At 31.7% G+C, this 20,324-nt stretch overlaps 3 protein-coding genes across 6 annotated transcripts; 2 read left to right on the plus strand and 1 right to left on the minus strand.

Annotated features, from left to right (window-relative positions):
• Window positions 1-816: 816 nt before the first annotated feature.
• LOC108735875 (band 4.1-like protein 5) lies at window positions 817-7,496 on the minus strand. Of its 4 annotated transcripts, none has more exons than XM_025975171.1 (14): window positions 7,405-7,496; window positions 6,232-6,367; window positions 5,785-5,932; window positions 5,409-5,585; window positions 5,139-5,347; window positions 4,713-4,903; window positions 4,435-4,650; window positions 4,164-4,378; window positions 3,971-4,088; window positions 3,687-3,910; window positions 3,499-3,621; window positions 2,902-3,038; window positions 1,967-2,491; window positions 817-1,820 (listed from the first exon to the last, which is right to left on the minus strand). In XM_025975171.1, exons 1-14 carry the CDS (start codon window positions 7,413-7,415, stop codon window positions 1,656-1,658), a joined length of 2,595 nt encoding a protein of 864 aa, XP_025830956.1. In that variant the 5' UTR covers window positions 7,416-7,496; the 3' UTR covers window positions 817-1,655. The 4 variants fall into 4 exon arrangements, with proteins under 4 accessions (XP_025830956.1, XP_025830954.1, XP_025830957.1 ...); XM_025975169.1 differs by having other exon boundaries at window positions 3,971-4,103; window positions 7,405-7,495; XM_025975172.1 differs by lacking the exon at window positions 1,967-2,491 and having other exon boundaries at window positions 3,971-4,103; window positions 7,405-7,495.
• LOC108735874 (DNA mismatch repair protein Mlh1) lies at window positions 6,693-10,228 on the plus strand. The gene is made up of 10 exons (XM_025975173.1): window positions 6,693-6,930; window positions 6,981-7,044; window positions 7,116-7,315; window positions 7,799-7,989; window positions 8,051-8,153; window positions 8,277-8,410; window positions 8,472-8,698; window positions 8,761-9,155; window positions 9,259-9,695; window positions 9,817-10,228. Exons 1-10 carry the CDS (start codon window positions 6,818-6,820, stop codon window positions 10,113-10,115), a joined length of 2,163 nt encoding a protein of 720 aa, XP_025830958.1. The 5' UTR covers window positions 6,693-6,817; the 3' UTR covers window positions 10,116-10,228.
• A 2,732-nt stretch (window positions 10,229-12,960) lies between these two features.
• Window positions 12,961-14,747, plus strand: LOC112904635 (DNA mismatch repair protein Mlh1-like). The gene is made up of 4 exons (XM_025975174.1): window positions 12,961-13,204; window positions 13,267-13,661; window positions 13,765-14,201; window positions 14,323-14,747. Exons 1-4 carry the CDS (start codon window positions 13,028-13,030, stop codon window positions 14,619-14,621), a joined length of 1,308 nt encoding a protein of 435 aa, XP_025830959.1. The 5' UTR covers window positions 12,961-13,027; the 3' UTR covers window positions 14,622-14,747.
• Window positions 14,748-20,324: the final 5,577 nt, after the last annotated feature.

Consider the following 20,324-nt stretch of genomic DNA (forward strand, 5'->3'; position numbering starts at 1 on the left):
ACATTGAAAATTTTGCGCAAACTAAAAATTTTCGGATTTTTGTATTAGGAGAGCATAAGTGACAGGAGGTCTTAAAAATTTGGCTGTTTGATCCTTATGCTCGGAGGCCGGTTTGTCGCTACTTTGGAACTACTAAGGTGTTGCATTTGAACTACTATATGACAGTTTAAGATAAATAAATGTAAATAAACAAATTACGTTTTCTTTTAAATTTAAAGGTAAAATATTATGAGTTGTGCGGAAATAAGTCTGTGGGTACGTAGTTAATCGTTAGTTCATTAATATGAGTGCCCCAAAGTACTTAAATGGTAAAAAGTGTTAGTATTTTTACATCGCAGTTAAGGTTAATTTGTGTTTATTTTCTTAAATTTTAGTGAATGTATCCTTAATTATACAGTTATAGTTATTTACAGTGCATATATTTTCATAATTAGTGCCTATTTCACCCCTATTATCATAGTATTTGTTAAGGAAGAAGTAGATTAATGTACGAACTCTGGTGTACCTACCTTGGCTATTAATTGGTTTATTTGTAACTTCATAGCCCTTTTATTACTAGAAATTGTCTTACTGTAATTAGTACCATTAACTTACCTAATATCTTCCTTGTAGTTAAGTTCTATCAATTCGATGAAGATTTGTATGTTGTTACCCATATGTATTAAGATAAGTTCTACATTTTCTGTTTGAATTGTAGCAACAGTATTTTTAAAATCATTAAATTTTTCTTATGAGTGATGTTTTGTTTTATTTATTTCAACTGTTTCAATTTTATAGTTAATATACTGAATGTACGTTTACTTTCAAACGAAAATCTAACATCATATAGCTCTTTATTAGCAAAATAAAATTGTTACAACAATATTACTTATAAAGGACGGAAGAAATTACATTTACCTTGGTCCTTAAGTAATTAACTGTCGCAGGAACAGTTAAATAGTAAAAGCATTTTAATAAAATCCTCATTTCTCTTATAAACTATGATACATCCCCATTTTTCGATTAAAATGGCACTTAATTATTTACAAAGTATAAGAAATACTTATTCAAAAATAAATTACAAAAAACAATTTATAAATCATTAATCGCGATATAAAATGCTACTTTTATTACACTTATACCTCTAAGTCAGCTTTTTTCATATTTATTGGTCCCTAATTATATTGTTTAATGAAAACAGATTAACTAATTGTTTAATAAAAGTTTGCTGTAAGTTACATTACAAAAAAAATAAGTTAAAATCAAATTTAGAGGCTTCAGAATCAACTAGAATAATATTAAAATTCAAGATTGTGGAACTTACTTGAGCCTATAATTTTAATTAGTTTTTAATACCTTTTGACGTTACAATTTCATTAATTCACAGCCAATAACATCTACAAACCTTTTTCTTATTGATTTCAATAAATGTTTACTACAATTTTGTATTTTATACGAAATAAAACTTAATAATTTTGAAAATAATACTGCAATTAAGTAGATAAAAAGAAAAACATGAATTAAAGTTACACTTTTAGCTATTTCTCTTTGAAATTATTAAATAATACATAAACAAACGATTTGCTCCCTATTTTTCGATAAAAGACACTTGCCACAAGTTCACAATGAATATTTTAAAAAGTTTTCGTTGTTAAAAAGGAAAACAAAAGTACAACTTAAAGTTGAGTTGTAATTACTGATTTTCTGATAATAGCCGTTTCAGTGGTGTTCACCTTCGCCACTGGGGATTGTATCACCTCAGACGATACTAACCAAGGCGACAATTTACTCAATGAGGGTGTCACGGAGGTCGTGGTGGGTGAATTTTGAGATTCGTTATCCTGCGAATGTTTCAACACGCTTTAATAAAAAATTCACGAATTTTTTTTAAAAAAATTGAATCAAAAACGTAACCCTGCGATAAAATGATGGCTGTGACCAAAAGAAGCACTAAAACTAATACACAAAGCGAATGATAAAGACTTACCTCGCTGTTGGCTGCTAATGAGTCGCCCCCTTCGCTGACGTCGCTATTTTTAGCACCCTCGTCGACCTCGTCAGTCTCTCTAAAAGGGTTGTTACAGGGCAAAAAGGGATTATTGCTCGAGGAATTTAACGGGAACGAAACGGCGTTTTTGTCCACCTCAGTAGAAAAATTCACAAACGGATTAGAATTATTATTAACTCCAGCTCCCCCATTCGAGAAAAACACCCCCCTCGGACTTTTCGGACTCTTTACTGTCTTCTTGTCGGTCGGAGAGTTCAAAATTTTCATGGGAGTCAATATTTCAGATGAATTAAAAAGAGTGAGTGACTTTTTGTTGCGATTTTCAGGACTTTGAAGGGTTTTCTTTTCAAGTTTTCCTTTTTCGGAATGGCCGAAAAATGTTACGGTTACGGGGGTCGTACTGCGTTTGACATTCTCAGTTTTTTCAGACTTTGTGGGGCTGGGTATTAGGGAGGCGGTGGTGCTAGGAGGACCCGCTACTGACAACGTTAACTTGTCACCACCCTAACAAAAAACAATTAAAGGTAATGTACAAAAACGCCATTTTCACAAAAGGGGATAAATATGAAGGTTCAGGGAAAAAAAAGAACAAACTACATTAGAAGCTAGCAGCACAACACAAGCCGGTAAAAATACATGAAATCTTCACAAAATAAAAACAGATACAATGAGCCTTTAAATGAAATTTGTGAATTATTTTTAATTACATTTGGTCCAAAAAATATTATAAGCACCAAAATTTCAAGCCCATAATAACAAGTAAATATTTGTCTGCACAAAACTATGATAATTATTAAACTAATGATCATAATTTATTTACAATGAATGAATTCATAAGGTGCAACACATGTGCATGAAATTTTTGTTACGTTAAAAAACGAAAAAAAGAACAAAAAAATGATTTGTTAACTTACCACAGCTACAAAGGTCGCAGCATTTAATGAGTTCAAACTGGTCTCATCGTCTTTGGCAGCAGCCACAAACATCTGATTTGTCATCTTCGTTGATAGCATAGAAGGAGCTCCATTATTTAATTCTTCTTCCACTTTAGCTAAAACAATAAACTTTTAGGACTTGCAATAATTAAAACAAAAGAAACTGCTTAAAAGTAGAACAAACAATTGCTTATAACTGAAACAAAAGAATCAGCTAATAATTAAAACAAAAGGCTTGTTTAACAATCAAACTAAAGAAATATTAAGTAAAATTTACTTAGAGAAAANTGCAGGTTTAATAAAATAAAAATATTAACAAAACATCAGCCACTATGGTATTAATCAACGATTTAAGTACATTTTGGCACTTATTAGAAAACATTAACAAATTTCAATATGCAACACTTTCGGCCATCTTGAAATGCCACAAACATCAAAATTATTTAGTTCAAAGCTATCACCACTGGCTGTAGTTCTAATGAACACTGCGTTAGCTATTGGAACTACGAAGCCATAGTTGTCAAATTTTAAGGTTATGATTGAGTCAGATATATTTTTTTTGCCAGTAATTATTACCTTTCAATATGTTACACTTGAGTTGATTTAGAGGAATAGGTTTGACCGAAGTATTGAGAAACTTGGTAATATTATTAGGTATTTCTGCTGATAATGATTTCATCAAGACTTCCCCATCGAGATCTGTAAAATGAAAAAAAAAAATAGGTCTCATAAAAAAATACTATTCTGCAAGTTATAAAACGTACCATCAGATTTATCGACAAAAGTCGAGACTTCGTTTCTTTTTTCATCCCTGTGCACACCATTCAAAGTCTCTTTTGCGAGACTCTTGAGCAGCATGTCGAGCTGACTGTCGGCTGTCGATGATGGGGTAGGACTCACCGACAACTCTTTGAAACTCGTTGGAGACGATGCCTGTTGGCTCCTCTTCAGAGTCCCATTTTTTGAAGAAGAAATCGACAAAGCAGGACTATAACAAGATAAAATAAAAATAAAAATTATAATTATTGATTTCAACGCGATATTTTACCTGTAAGAGGAACTACAACCAATTGAGGCCTTTCCAAAGGAATTCTGTCCCACTGACGCCTTACCAAACGAACTATGCCCTATAGAACCCTTTCCAAAACTGTTCTGGCTCAATAAACCTAACGATTCGGAAACTAATGAAATCAAAAGGTCAATTAATGACTTACAAAACTTCTGTTACAAAATTAAAGTACCTGGTTTTGTAACATCGTCAGTAATTCCACAGCATCCGGATTCGTTATCTGTGGTGTTGGTAGCGTTAGATCTACTAGAGGCCCTGCTGGAACAAGGCTGGAGGCTTTCCGGGCCCTTATTTGAAACTATATCAGCACATTCTACTGCCTTTTGAGCCTCTATCTGCTCCTTTTGCTGTCTTTCGCGTAAAACGTGGCTCTGACGACGCCCATATCTGAAAACAGTCAAAAAGAAATTTTTTAAAGTGATAAAACATTTTATTCCAGTTACCTTTGACTCGGTCTTCTCTCCAATTGGACAGTTCTCCTTGCTCTGGCCTGGTAAGTGCTCTGGTACTCAGTCCTACCGGAATATCGGAACCTGGAACCCATTCGGAAGAAGTTTTGCTTGGCAGAGTTGGGTCTGGGGGGCGCCTTCAACCTGAAGAATCCATGATGCTCCACTGCACATTTCCACAGGTGTTTGCAGGCCTTTTCATTGTGTAATCTGGGGACAAAAATGAAATTATTAAATAAAACTAGAAAGGAAAATAAAAACAAAAACGTCACCTAAATACGAAGGTGTGCTCTTGCTCTCGTCCTTGATCGTCGTCTTCTACAACTACAAGCGTCAGTTTTTTCTTCTTGAAGTTCAATTTGCCAATTTTAGGCCAGAAAAATAATCCGATCTTTTGGTTTCCCTCAAACACCAAAATGCCAGTGGGTGTCAAGCCTAAATGGTACTCCATACCATCCTTTCCCTAATCGTAAAACAAAACAAACTTTTAAACATCAAAATGAAAGAATTAAAAAGCCGAAATAAAAAACTAAAAGAATTAAATAAAAAAATTAACTGGCCAAAAGTTGAGTACCTTACAAACGTATAATTTAATTAATCTACCACACTATCTGTTTGTAATGGGTAGTATGGACAAATATTAGCAATTTTCATGTATTTTTTGATATGCGACCCTAAGGAGGATGATATATTCTTACCAGCACTGTGTGCATGTCCACCCCATACATTTCCAGCCATTTAACTTTATTCAGGTAACTAAGTTCAGCCTGTGCAGGTGTTAAACCACGACATTTCTTAAATTCTTCTAATATTTCAATCTCCATCTCTTCAGTTTGGTTGGGAACAAATCTGAACTCCGAGACGGTAGCTGCAGTGTGTTGAGTCTCATCATAGTCCCCTAGTTCAGCTACAGAAATTAAAAGATAATAAATAACAATTTTCATAAAGTTACAAACGTGATTAATTACACTGTAAAGAAAGAGCGGCCAACTCCACTGCAATCTGGTGAGCACAGTCCAATCTCCCTTCAAGTATGTCCTGTTTTAATTGCAAAAAGAACTGATATCGTGTCAATTCCTCCCTTAGATTGTTTGGCTCAGACGAATAAAATTTAACTTTCAATCTCAAAGTGTAGGGAGGTCCAACTAGAACAATATAAACAATAATAAAATAAAATGCTATCAGGCAATAAAAAAATAATGACTGAAAGAACGTAATACTGATAAAAAAGCAGTAACAAATATGTATGAAATACTCTCTTGGTGCTGTAATTTAATACTTGTTTGTGAATGAAATAAAAAACATGAGTCAGAGTTGAAATAAAATTATTATTTGTAAACTTACTCTTAATTTGCTTTTTAATTGGTTTTGTTGGGTCCAGCCAATGCTTAACATGATTAACATCAGTAAACTGGAGTCCAAAGTAGTCTTTCTCTATTAAATCTAGTGAATAGAACACCTGCTCGTATAAGTCTCTTGCTTCAGCCTTTTTCTAAAACAAACCACCTGTTGTAAATGTAATGTTACATAAATAAACCAATATTATATAATTGAGACCATGATCAGCAAGAAAAAGTGTTTGTAAAACGTGAGAAGGCACAATAACAACACAATATGTTCTGTGATACTTTCACAAAAACCTCCAATGACACAGAAAGAAATTTTGTAATTTAATTAATAAAAATCAATTATAAACGTCTACACACATATGTTAAACACAAAATTAACAAAACGTTAATCGTTTAAACGTTACAGAGGGTTTATTAAGGAAAAATCGGAGATGTTACTTACAGACAACTCTACAGAAAGATCTGTCCCATCTAAAAGAATTACTTTACACTGAATTAAATTCTTATTGTAACCCTTTGATGATTTGGCATCACCTACACTTCTAGTAGTCGTTCTACCCTTACGACCACTTAAAAACCTAAACATTTTGTGAGGCACTTTATTAGGCACTTAATTTTAGAACAACATTAAACATAACTTAAGGCAATATTTGCATTATTTCTTTATCGAATGCAGGTTTAATAAAATAAAAATATTAACAAAACATCAGCCACTATGGTATTAATCAACGATTTAAGTACATTTTGGCACTTATTAGAAAACATTAACAAATTTCAATATGCAACACTTTCGGCCATCTTGAAATGCCACAAACATCAAAATTATTTAGTTCAAAGCTATCACCACTGGCTGTAGTTCTAATGAACACTGCGTTAGCTATTGGAACTACGAAGCCATAGTTGTCAAATTTTAAGGTTATGATTGAGTCAGATAGAATTAACAAGTCAAAATATTCATTTAATTAACAATAATAGGTTTAATTCTCATTAATTTGTACATTTTAAGGTTCTCTAGAAAGCACTACAGTATGTCTGAAGCACCCATAATCAAAAAGCTTGAGGAAACGGTAATAAACAGAATTGCTGCAGGTGAAGTAATACAACGACCTGCTAATGCTCTTAAAGAATTGATAGAAAACAGGTATTTTGATTAGATTTCTAATTTCTGCTCTCAATTTGCATTCTTTTCAGTTTAGATGCTAAATCAACAAACATTCAAATCACAGTAAAAAATGGGGGCCTCAAATATATCCAAGTAATAAACCCATATATTACTCCCTATTTCAACTCTCTAATTAGTGATGAAAAAAACAAATTTTTGTTTAGATACAAGATAACGGTGTGGGAATAAGGAAAGATGACTTTAGTATTGTATGCGAACGATTTACAACTTCAAAACTGCAGAAATTTGAAGATTTGAGTTCTATCTCTACTTATGGCTTTAGAGGTGAAGCTTTGGCAAGCATAAGTCATGTAGCACATCTTACAATTCAGTCTAAAACCGCCTCAGAAAAATGTGCTTACAGGTAATTTTCTAAAAAGTCCAAAAATGCCCTTTTGTTCTCATATTTATTATTCTAAACTGCAGTTAAAGAATAAGTAAATAAATACTCACTCATCGCTCATTTTAGCAAATGAGGTATCATTTCCTTGTGTTTAACACACAAACATATCACGTTTTGCACAGCTCTGATATTCATACAACATATATAACGATTATAAAGATAGCTTATCAGACTGTTATATAAACGTTATCTTTGTAGGGATAAACTTGTAAAAATAAATGGTAAATTTCCATAAATTATACATGAAAAGATTGTATGTTCATTAGCAAAGTTATTCGAAATTTGTCACATAATAATTTTAATTTTGGCACAAATTTAAAAATTATGCACAAATCTGTTTTTTTTTTATTAATTTAAAACGAATTCATTTTAAATTAGCAATTAGTAATGCATATAACATTACTTGACTTGTGATATTTATTTACTGATCTGAGACAACTTTAGAGCCCAATTTATTGATGGTAAATTAAATGGACCCCCCAAACTAATAGCTGGGAACCAGGGCACTCAAATAATAGTAGAAGACTTATTTTACAACATGAATGTTAGAAAAAGAGCTTTAAAAAGTGCGTCAGAAGAATACCAGAAAATTGCTGATGTTGTAGGGAAATATGCTATTCACAATGCCTCTGTTGGTTAGCATCACTTTATTTAAAAAAGGGATTTCTTTTTAATGAAATTATTATCTATCTACAGGTTTTAGTCTCAAAAAATTTGGAGAGAACAACGACATAAGGACACCAGTTGGTTCAAATCAGACTGATAATATAAGAACTATTTATGGGAACAGTATTGCAAGGTTTATATATTTTTTTCTTAAAAAAATATCGCATACCTATCTGAAGAGAGCCCTTTCTGGTTGTGAATGTATAATTAATTTTGTGTTTTAAATATTTGTAACTATGTTCTTTCTTATTTAAAGAGAACTGACTGAATTTTCGTTGGAAGATGACAAATATAAATTCAAAGCAAATGGCCAAATGACCAACGTAAATTATTCTACAAAACGAATGAATTTTTTACTGTTTATAAATCACCGATTGGTGGAATGTCAAAGTAAATATATATTCTTGAACTTTTCAAAATTGGAATATTTTAAATTAAAAAATAATTGTAGGTCTGAAAAAATCAATCGATCAAGTTTACACAAATTACCTACCAAAAAACATGCATCCATTTATCTATTTGAGCCTAAAATTAGATCCGAAAAACGTCGATGTTAATGTACATCCAACAAAACACGAAGTTCATTTTTTAAACGAAGAACAAATCGTCGAAATTATAACAGCAGCAGTGGAAAAGAAATTATTGGGCTGTAACAATTCCCGAGTATACTTTACACAGGTATCAAAAAAAAGAAAATATATTTTCTAGAGTTCTTTTTTTAATCCGAAAGCAATTTTAAGGCAAAATTACCTATTGTAACATCCAATACTATTCAAAGTTCGCCAAAAGAAAAATCGGAAAAGGTTTACCCCAAGGAACTTGTAAGAACTGACTCGTCCAATCAAAAACTTGAAAAATTTTTTGGGGCAACCACAAAAAAAATGGAAACGATGCAAATAACTGATCGTAATGACGATGATAACGTCGATAACAAAGTAGTAACTAATCCTGAAGACAAGTTGTTCGAAGAAAGAAATAAACAATTTTTAATCGACAACGAAAAGTTTGAATCAAAACTGTTGAACAAAACGATCGAACATAGTCCAAGTCCAAAGAAGAAAATGAAAACAGATGTTGGATTCAATCCAGTTGGGGGTGTTGTTCTAAGTCGTACCAAGGAATTGGAAGTGACCACGTAGGTCTTTTCTTCTTAAAATACATACTTAAGCACTTAATTTCAAATGTTTCATTATTTGTATTAAATTCTTAAACAAATAAAAATCTTTAATTCTTTTCAGGGTTGAATGTGAATTAACAAGCGTGCTAGAACTTCGAAAAAAGATTGAAGGCAATTGCCACCCTGCAATGCGTGAATTATTCAACCAGCATGTTTTCGTGGGTTGTATAGACCCTTCGCAGGCCCTCATTCAGCACGGCACAAAGCTTTACATGTGCAACACACAACAAATAATGGAGGAACTGTTTTATCAGTTTGTCATGTATAATTTTCAAAATTTCGGTATCATATCATTTAGCGATCCGCTGTCTGTAAAAAAACTAGCCTTGGAGGCTCTCAAATTACCAGAAACAGGGTGGACTCCCGAAGACGGCGACAAGAATGAATTGGCCGAAAAAGTAACAGAAATTTTGACAGAGAAGGGTGAAATGCTAAAAGAATATTTCACTCTAGAAATCGACGAAAATGGAGACCTGAAGACTTTACCACTTTTGCTAGGTATGTACATGATTATTTTTCTACTTTGCAGACACTTTACTTTAGTAGTTTCTTATTTAAAACTAATTGAACCAGAGAATTACTCGTATAATTAATTGATTTTTCCATTGGAATTTTATAGACAAACACGTACCGGAAATGACAGGTTTGCCCATGTATTTGTTAAGACTTGCGACGGAAGTCAACTGGGAATCGGAGTTGGAGTGCTTTGAAACGTTTGCCAGGGAAACTGCAAAATATTATTCGTTTATAGAAGAAAATGATTCGGATGAAAAGCACAACTGGAAGTGGCTTGTGGAACATGTTTTTTATCCTGCCATTAAAGACTTTTTTCTACCACCGAAATCATTTATTAATAATGCGGCTATTGTTGAACTTGCCAATCTACCGAATTTGTACAAAGTGTTCGAAAGATGTTAAAAATAATTTTTCCTTCCCATGTAATTGTTAATTGATATCTATTTTTGTACATTTTTCTTATGAAAACCATTGTGTTACCTTTTGTATTTATAATTTCTCAATTAAAATGTTTTCTTCTTAAAAACGGTCAACGAAATTTTTCCATTTAAATTCTTCCAATTACAATTATTTTTGTACAACATTATAATGTAATAATACTTCATTTGTTATTTATTTATAAACCTAATAAATTTTTGGTAAAAATACACACTGGATTTCTCTTCTAAAAATTTCCAAAAAACTCATTATAATTGTGGAAACAAAAAAGCGCACTTTAATTTTTGACATGATAAACAATTATTTTAAACCCTATTGATTGCGAAATATATGAAGAAAATAGTGGAAAATCTAATGGCACCAGCGATTTATCATTTTAATTTAAAATAAATGAAATATCAGTAACAATATGCCAAATATTGGTTACAAATACTGCAACCAAACAAGCGCAACCGCATTTTTGACAAGATAAATAACTACCTTAAAACCCCTTAATGGTGAATTATATGAAGAAAATTATAGAGAATCTGATGGTGCCAACAGTTATTCATTTGGATTTAAAATAAGGGAAATATCAGTAATATGCGAAAAACCGATCAGTATTAAAAAAGCGCACTCTAATTTTTGACATGATAAACAATTACAGTAAAACTGCTTAATGATGATTTAAATGAAGAAAACTGTGGAAAACGTGAAGTTTTTAATTTTGATTTACAATAAAGGAAATATCAGTAATCATATCCTAAAAATCCATCAATAAAACTGTAACCAAAAAAGCGCACTCTAATCTTTGACATGATAAACAATTACTTTAGAGCCCATTTATACTTATTAATATGAAGAAAACTGTGGAGAATCTAAAGGTGCCAACAGTTTTTCACTTTGTCTAGAAATAAAGGAAATATCAGTAATAATTTGCTAAACATCGGTCAACAAAACTGTAACCATAAAAGCGCACCTTAATTTTTGACATGATAAACACTTACAGTAAAACTGCTTATGATGAAGTATGTGAAAACAACTGTGGAGAACGTGATGATGTCTGCAGTTTTTCATTTTGAGTTAAAATAAAGAAAATATCAGTAATAATATCCTAAAAATCGGTCAAAAATACTGTAAACAAAAAAGCGCACTCTAATTTTTGACATGATAAACAATTACTGTAAAACTGCTTAATGGTCAATTACATGAAGAAAACTGTGGAGCACGTGATGGTGCCAACAGTTTCTCACTTTGATTGAAAATAAAGGGAATATCAATAATAATTTGCTAAAAATTGTTCAATAAAACTGTAACCATTAAAGCGCACTTTAATTTTTGGCATGATAAACAATTACTGTAAAACTGCTTATAGTGAATTATATGAAGAAAACTGTGGAGAACGTGATGGTGCTTGCAGTTTTTCTTTTTGATTGAAAATAAAGGAAATATCAGTAATAATTTGCAAAAAATCGTTCAATAAAACTGTAACCAAAAAAACGCACTCTAATTTTTGACATGATAAACAATTACTGTAAAACTGCTTAATGGTCAATTACATGAAGAAAACTGTGGAGCACGTGATGGTGCCAACAGTTTCTCACTTTGATTGAAAATAAAGGGAATATCAATAATAATTTGCTAAAAATTGTTCAATAAAACTGTAACCATTAAAGCGCACTTTAATTTTTGGCATGATAAACAATTACTGTAAAACTGCTTATAGTGAATTATATGAAGAAAACTGTGGAGAACGTGATGGTGCTTGCAGTTTTTCTTTTTGATTGAAAATAAAGGAAATATCAGTAATAATTTGCAAAAAATCGTTCAATAAAACTGTAACCAAAAAAACGCACTCTAATTTTTGACATGATAAACAATTACTGTAAAACTGCTTAATGGTCAATTACATGAAGAAAACTGTGGAGCACGTGATGGTGCCAACAGTTTATCACTTTGATTAAAAATAAAGGGAATATCAGTAATAATTTGCTAAAAATTGTTCAATAAANCTCTAATTTTTGACATGATAAACAATTACTGTAAAACTGCTTAATGGTCAATTACATGAAGAAAACTGTGGAGCACGTGATGGTGCCAACAGTTTATCACTTTGATTAAAAATAAAGGGAATATCAGTAATAATTTGCTAAAAATTGTTCAATAAAACTGTAACCATTAAAGCGCACTTTAATTTTTAGCATGATAAACAATTACTGTAAAACTGCTTATGGTGAATTATATGAGGAAAACTGTGGAGAACGTGGTGGTGTTTACAGTTTTTTATGTTGATTGAAAATAAAGGAAATATCTGTAATAATATCCTAAAAATAGGTCAAAAATGCTGTAACCATAAAAGCGCATTTTAATTTTAGGCATGATATACCTACAATTACTGTAAAACTGCTTATGGTGAATTATATGAAGAAAACTGTGGAGAACGTGATGGTGTCTACAGTTTTTCATTTTGATTTAAATAAAGGAAATATCTGTAATAATTTCCTAAAAATCGGTCAAAAATACTTTAACCATAAAAGCGCACTTTAATTTTTGGCATGATAAACAATTACTGTTAAGCTGCTTATGGTGAATTATATGAAGAAAACTGTAGAGCACGTGATGGTGCTTACAGTTTTTCATTTTGATTGAAAATAAAGGAAATATCTGTAATAATATCCTAAAAATAGGTCAAAAATTCTGTAACCATAAAAGCGCACTTTAACTTTTGACATGATAAACAATTACTGTAAAACTGCTTAATGGTCAATTACATGAAGAAAACTGTGGAGCACGTGATGGTGCCAACTTTTCAAAATTGGAATATTTTAAATTAAAAAATAATTGTAGGTCTGAAAAAATCAATCGATCAAGTTTACACAAATTACCTACCAAAAAACATGCATCCATTTATCTATTTGAGCCTAAAATTAGATCCGAAAAACGTCGATGTTAATGTACATCCAACAAAACACGAAGTTCATTTTTTAAACGAAGAACAAATCGTCGAAATTATAACAGCAGCAGTGGAAAAGAAATTATTGGGCTGTAACAATTCCCGAGTATACTTTACACAGGTATCAAAAAAAAGAAAATATATTTTCTAGAGTTCTTTTTTTAATCCGAAAGCAATTTTAAGGCAAAATTACCTATTGTAACATCCAATACTATTCAAAGTTCGCCAAAAGAAAAATCGGAAAAGGTTTACCCCAAGGAACTTGTAAGAACTGACTCGTCCAATCAAAAACTTGAAAAATTTTTTGGGGCAACCACAAAAAAAATGGAAACGATGCAAATAACTGATCGTAATGACGATGATAACGTCGATAACAAAGTAGTAACTAATCCTGAAGACAAGTTGTTCGAAGAAAGAAATAAACAATTTTTAATCGACAACGAAAAGTTTGAATCAAAACTGTTGAACAAAACGATCGAACATAGTCCAAGTCCAAAGAAGAAAATGAAAACAGATGTTGGATTCAATCCAGTTGGGGGTGTTGTTCTAAGTCGTACCAAGGAATTGGAAGTGACCACGTAGGTCTTTTCTTCTTAAAATACATACTTAAGCACTTAATTTCAAATGTTTCATTATTTGTATTAAATTCTTAAACAAATAAAAATCTTTAATTCTTTTCAGGGTTGAATGTGAATTAACAAGCGTGCTAGAACTTCGAAAAAAGATTGAAGGCAATTGCCACCCTGCAATGCGTGAATTATTCAACCAGCATGTTTTCGTGGGTTGTATAGACCCTTCGCAGGCCCTCATTCAGCACGGCACAAAGCTTTACATGTGCAACACACAACAAATAATGGAGGAACTGTTTTATCAGTTTGTCATGTATAATTTTCAAAATTTCGGTATCATATCATTTAGCGATCCGCTGTCTGTAAAAAAACTAGCCTTGGAGGCTCTCAAATTACCAGAAACAGGGTGGACTCCCGAAGACGGCGACAAGAATGAATTGGCCGAAAAAGTAACAGAAATTTTGACAGAGAAGGGTGAAATGCTAAAAGAATATTTCACTCTAGAAATCGACGAAAATGGAGACCTGAAGACTTTACCACTTTTGCTAGGTATGTACATGATTATTTTTCTACTTTGCAGACACTTTACTTTAGTAGTTTCTTATTTAAAACTAATTGAACCAGAGAATTACTCGTATAATTAATTGATTTTTCCATTGGAATTTTATAGACAAACACGTACCGGAAATGACAGGTTTGCCCATGTATTTGTTAAGACTTGCGACGGAAGTCAACTGGGAATCGGAGTTGGAGTGCTTTGAAACGTTTGCCAGGGAAACTGCAAAATATTATTCGTTTATAGAAGAAAATGATTCGGATGAAAAGCACAACTGGAAGTGGCTTGTGGAACATGTTTTTTATCCTGCCATTAAAGACTTTTTTCTACCACCGAAATCATTTATTAATAATGCGGCTATTGTTGAACTTGCCAATCTACCGAATTTGTACAAAGTGTTCGAAAGATGTTAAAAATAATTTTTCCTTCCCATGTAATTGTTAATTGATATCTATTTTTGTACATTTTTCTTATGAAAACCATTGTGTTACCTTTTGTATTTATAATTTCTCAATTAAAATGTTTTCTTCTTAAAAACGGTCAACNGATTGAAGATAAAGGAAGTAACTGTAATAATATCCTAAGAATAGGTCAAAAATGCTGTAACCATAAAAGCACACTTTAATTTTAGGCATGATAAACAATTACTGTAAAACTGCTTATGGTGAATTATATGAAGAAAACTGTGGAGAACGTGATGGTGCCTACAGTTTTTATTTGGAGTTAAAATAAAGGAGATATCTGTAATAATATCCTAAAAATAGGTCAAAAATACTGTAACCATAAAAGCGCACTTTAATTTTTGGCATGATAAACAATTACTGTAAAACTGCTCATGGTGAATTACATGAGGAAAACTGTGGAGAACGTGGTGGTGCTTACAGTTTTTCATGTTGATTGAAAATAAAGGAAATATCTGTAATAATATCCTAAAAATAGGTCAAAAATTCTGTAACCATTAAAGCGCACTTTAACTTTTGGCATGATAAACAATTACTGTAAAACTGCTTATGGTGAATTATATGAAGAAAACTGTGGAGAACGTGATGGTGCTTACAGTTTTTCAGTTTGATTGAAGATAAAGGAAGTAACTGTAATAATATCCTAAGAATAGGTCAAAAATGATGTAACCATTAAAGCACACTTTAATTTTTGGCATGATAAACAATTACTGTAAAACTGCTCATGGTGAATTATATGAAGAAAACTGTGGAGAACGTGATGGTGCTTACAGTTTTTCATTTTGATTGCAAATAAAGGAAATATCTGTAATACTATCCTAAAAATAGGTCAAAAATTCTGTAAACATAAAAGCCCACTTTAACTTTTGGCATGATAAACAATTACTGTGAAACTGCTTATGGTGAATTATATGAAGAAAACTGTGGAGAACGTGATGGTGCTTACAGTTTTTCAGTTTGATTGAAAATAAAGGAAATATCTGTCATAATACCCTAAAAATAGGTCAAAAATTCTGTAACCATTAAAGCGCACTTTAACTTTTGGCATGATAAACAATTACTGTAAAACTGCTTATGGTGAATTATATGAAGAAAACTGTGGAGAACGTGATGGTGCTTACAGTTTTTCAGTTTGATTGAAGATAAAGGAAGTAACTGTAATAATATCCTAAGAATAGGTCAAAAATGATGTAACCATTAAAGCACACTTTAATTTTTGGCATGATAAACAATTACTGTAAAACTGCTCATGGTGAATTATATGAAGAAAACTGTGGAGAACGTGATGGTGCTTACAGTTTTTCATTTTGATTGCAAATAAAGGAAATATCTGTAATACTATCCTAAAAATAGGTCAAAAATTCTGTAAACATAAAAGCCCACTTTAACTTTTGGCATGATAAACAATTACTGTGAAACTGCTTATGGTGAATTATATGAAGAAAACTGTGGAGAACGTGATGGTGCTTACAGTTTTTCAGTTTGATTGAAAATAAAGGAAATATCTGTCATAATACCCTAAAAATAGGTCAAAAATTCTGTAACCATTAAAGCGCACTTTAACTTTTGGCATGATGAACAATTACTGTAAAACTGCTTATGGTGAATTATATGAAGAAAACTGTGGAGAACGTGATAGTGCCTACAGTTTTTCATTTTGAGTGAAAATAAAGGAAATATCTGTAATAATATCCTAAAAATAGGTCAAAAATTCTGTAACCATTAAAGCGCACTTTAACTTTTAGCATGATGAACAATTACTGTAACACTGCTTATGGTGAATTATATAAAGAAAACTGTCGAGAACGTGGTGGTGCCTACAATTTTTCATTTTGATTGAAAATAAAGGAAATATCTGTAATAATATCCTAAAAATAGGTCAAAAATTCTGTAACCATTAAAGCGCACTATAACTTTTGACATGATGAACAATTACTTTAAAACTGCTTATGATGAATTATATGAAGAAAACTGTGGAGAACGTGGTGGTGCCTACAGTTTTTCATTTTGATTGAAAATAAAGGAAATATCTGTAATAATATCCTAAAAATAGGTCAAAAATGCTGTAACCATAAAAGCGCACTTTAATTTTAGGCATGATATACAATTACTGTAAAACTGCTTATGGTGAATTATATGAAGAAAATTGTGGAGAACGTGATGGTGCTTACAGTTTTTCAGTTTGATTGAAAATAAAGGAAATATCTGTAATAATATCCTAAAAATAGGTCAAAAATACTGTAACCATAAAAGCGCACTTTAATTTTTGGCATGATAAACAATTACTGTAAAACTGCTTATGGTGAATTATATGAAGAAAACTGTGGAGAACGTGATGGTGCTTACAGTTTTTCAGTTTGATTGAAAATAATGGAAATATCTGTAATAATATCCTAAAAATAGGTCAAAAATTCTGTAACCATAAAAGCGCACTTTCACTTTTGTCATGATAAACAATTACTGTAAAACTGCTTATGGTGAATTATATGAAGAAAACTGTGGAGAACGTGATGCTGCTTACAGTTTTTCATGTTGATTGAAAATAAAGGAAATATCTGTAATAATATCCTAAAAATAGGTCAAACATTCTGTAACCATTAAAGCGCACTTTAACTTTTGGCATGATAAACAATTACTGTAAAACTGCTCATGGTGAATTACATGAGGAAAACTGTGGAGAACGTGGTGGTGCTTACAGTTTTTCATGTTGATTGAAAATAAAGGAAATATCTGTAATAATATCCTAAATATAGGTCAAAAATTCTGTAACCATTAAAGCGCACTTTAATTTTTGGCATGATAAACAATTACTGTAAAACTGCTTATGGTGAATTATATGAAGAAAACTGTGGAGAACGTGATGGTGCTTACAGTTTTTCAGTTTGATTGAAGATAAAGGAAGTAACTGTAATAATATCCTAAGAATAGGTCAAAAATACTGTAACCATAAAAGCACACTTTAATTTTTGGCATGATAAACAATTACTGTAAAACTGCTTATGGTGAATTATATGAAGAAAACTGTGGAGAACGTGATGGTGCTTACAGTTTTTCAGTTTGATTGAAGATAAAGGAAGTAACTGTAATAATATCCTAAGAATAGGTCAAAAATGCTGTAACCATAAAAGCACACTTTAATTTTAGGCATGATAAACAATTACTGTAAAACTGCTTATGGTGAATTATATGAAGAAAACTGTGGAGAACGTGATGGTGCCTACAGTTTTTATTTGGAGTTAAAATAAAGGAGATATCTGTAATAATATCCTAAAAATAGGTCAAAAATACTGTAACCATAAAAGCGCACTTTAATTTTTGGCATGATAAACAATTACTGTAAAACTGCTTGAAAATTTTGAATTTTTCGTCAACACCGAATACGAGATACTGTCACCTAAAAAGCGCATTATAATTTTTGATGTGACAAACAATTATTTTGAGACCTATTCATAGTGAAATATGTGGGAAAAATTATGCAGTAAATGGAGGTGTTCGCAGTTTTCTATTTAGATTTACAAGAAGGGGAATATTACTAAGGATAGGCTTGAAGTCGTAAAGATTATGTAACCAAAAAAGCGCTCGTTAAGTTTTGCAACGTGAATGACTAATTTGGTTACATATTTTTAGTGAAATAATATGTTGATAGGAGAATGATACAATTAATTGACAAAAATTCCGTAGAACAAAACAAACAGAGAGTCAGTTGATTTTCGATTTATAGACTCGATTTATCGACCACGTTTGGAGGTTCTGAAACTACAATATCACTACATAGTATAAAACAAAGTCGCTTCCCGCTGTCTGTCCCTATGTATGATTAAATCTTTAAAACTACGCAACGGATTTTGATGCGGTTTTTTTTAAAAGATAGAGTGATTCAAGAGGAAGGTTTATATGTATAATACATGCATAATATAGTAGGGAAACACTGATAATTTTAGAGGTTTCTAATGTGATGTCGTAAATAAACACATTTTTTGCGCTTACATTGCAAACGCTGGCTGAACCCTACGAGATAGATCAAAATAATGTACTACAATATTGTACATCTTAAAAGGGTCTACAAAAAAGTCCGGGATGGTATATGTCTATCTCTTAGGGATAACCCACAATAACCATTTTTTATCCTTTACTTTTTACGAGAAATAATGGCTTATTTACGAAGCGATTTTAAGCAATACAGCATTAATTCTTATCCAATTAAGTAGTTTTAAATACATTGTACATTAAATATAGATCAATATGGCCCTTTACAGCATGTAATTTAAATGAATATTTTCGAAGATATTACAGATTTAAAATGCAGGGACATGGCGGTTGCGGCGGTACCGGCCGGGAGGCCGGTTTGTATTGTCTAATGACAAAAAAACTGTCAATGTTGACATGTTAAAGATATTCTGTAGTATATTTAGTATGTTCAGGTGATATCTTTTGAAGATTTCCTCTTTTCGATAATAATCTAAACAAAACACCCGTGCGAAGCTGGGGCGGGTCACTAGTCAATAATAAAGCAGACATCTACATAAATCTTGTAATGCACTCGAGTCAACTTCAGAATCGGAAGAGTTTTTAACAGGTTACAAATATTATCGCTTCCATCTCCGAATTCCTTTCCCGTTTATTTTGTATTTGTTCTGTTCCGGTTTTGTAAAATGAGATGGAAGTTGGTCATGACACAAAATGTAAAAGCGTCATCCGTAGCGACATCAACAAGCGGTATATTTTCTAACAGAGCAATTATAAGAAGGGAAATTGCCCGTCCGTTGCAGATGTGCTTTTAAAATTTGTCATGAATATTTAGTGGAGTGTGCTCCACGTTGCTCACGATGCCGGTTCTGGCGGTGGAAGATTGTTAGAAGTAAAGGAAATAATAACAAGTTCACGAGCGTGGATTATCTTCTTCGTTATTGCCTTTTTAGTTAATAAGTTTCCAGCGGTACCAATTTGTATTATTTTCATAATATTTGATACAGAAAATGGTACATTGGCATGATAAACAATTACTGTAAAACTGCTTATGGTGAATTATATGAAGAAAACTGTGGAGAACGTGATGGTGCTTACAGTTTTTCATTTTGAGTGAAAATAAAGGAAATATCTGTAATAATATCCTAAAAATAGGTCAAAAATGCTGTAACCATAAAAGCGCACTTTAATTTTAGGCATGATATACAATTACTGTAAAACTGCTTATGGTGAATTAAATGAAGAAAATTGTGGAGAACGTGATGGTGCTTACAGTTTTTCAGTTTGATTGAAAATAAAGGAAATATCTGTAATAATATCCTAAAAATAGGTCAAAAATGCTGTAACCATAAAAGCGCACTTTAATTTTAGGCATGATATACAATTACTGTAAAACTGCTTATGGTGAATTAAATGAAGAAAATTGTGGAGAACGTGATGGTGCTTACAGTTTTTCAGTTTGATTGAAAATAAAGGAAATATCTGTAATAATATCCTAAAAATAGGTCAAAAATGCTGTAACCATAAAAGCGCACTTTAATTTTAGGCATGATATACAATTACTGTAAAACTGCTTATGGTGAATTAAATGAAGAAAATTGTGGAGAACGTGATGGTGCTTACAGTTTTTCAGTTTGATTGAAAATAAAGGAAATATCTGTAATAATATCCTAAAAATAGGTCAAAAAT

The sequence above is a fragment of the Agrilus planipennis genome, unplaced genomic scaffold (assembly GCF_000699045.2).
Source record: "Agrilus planipennis isolate EAB-ADULT unplaced genomic scaffold, Apla_2.0 scaffold69, whole genome shotgun sequence".
NCBI classification, from domain to species: domain Eukaryota; kingdom Metazoa; phylum Arthropoda; class Insecta; order Coleoptera; family Buprestidae; genus Agrilus; species Agrilus planipennis.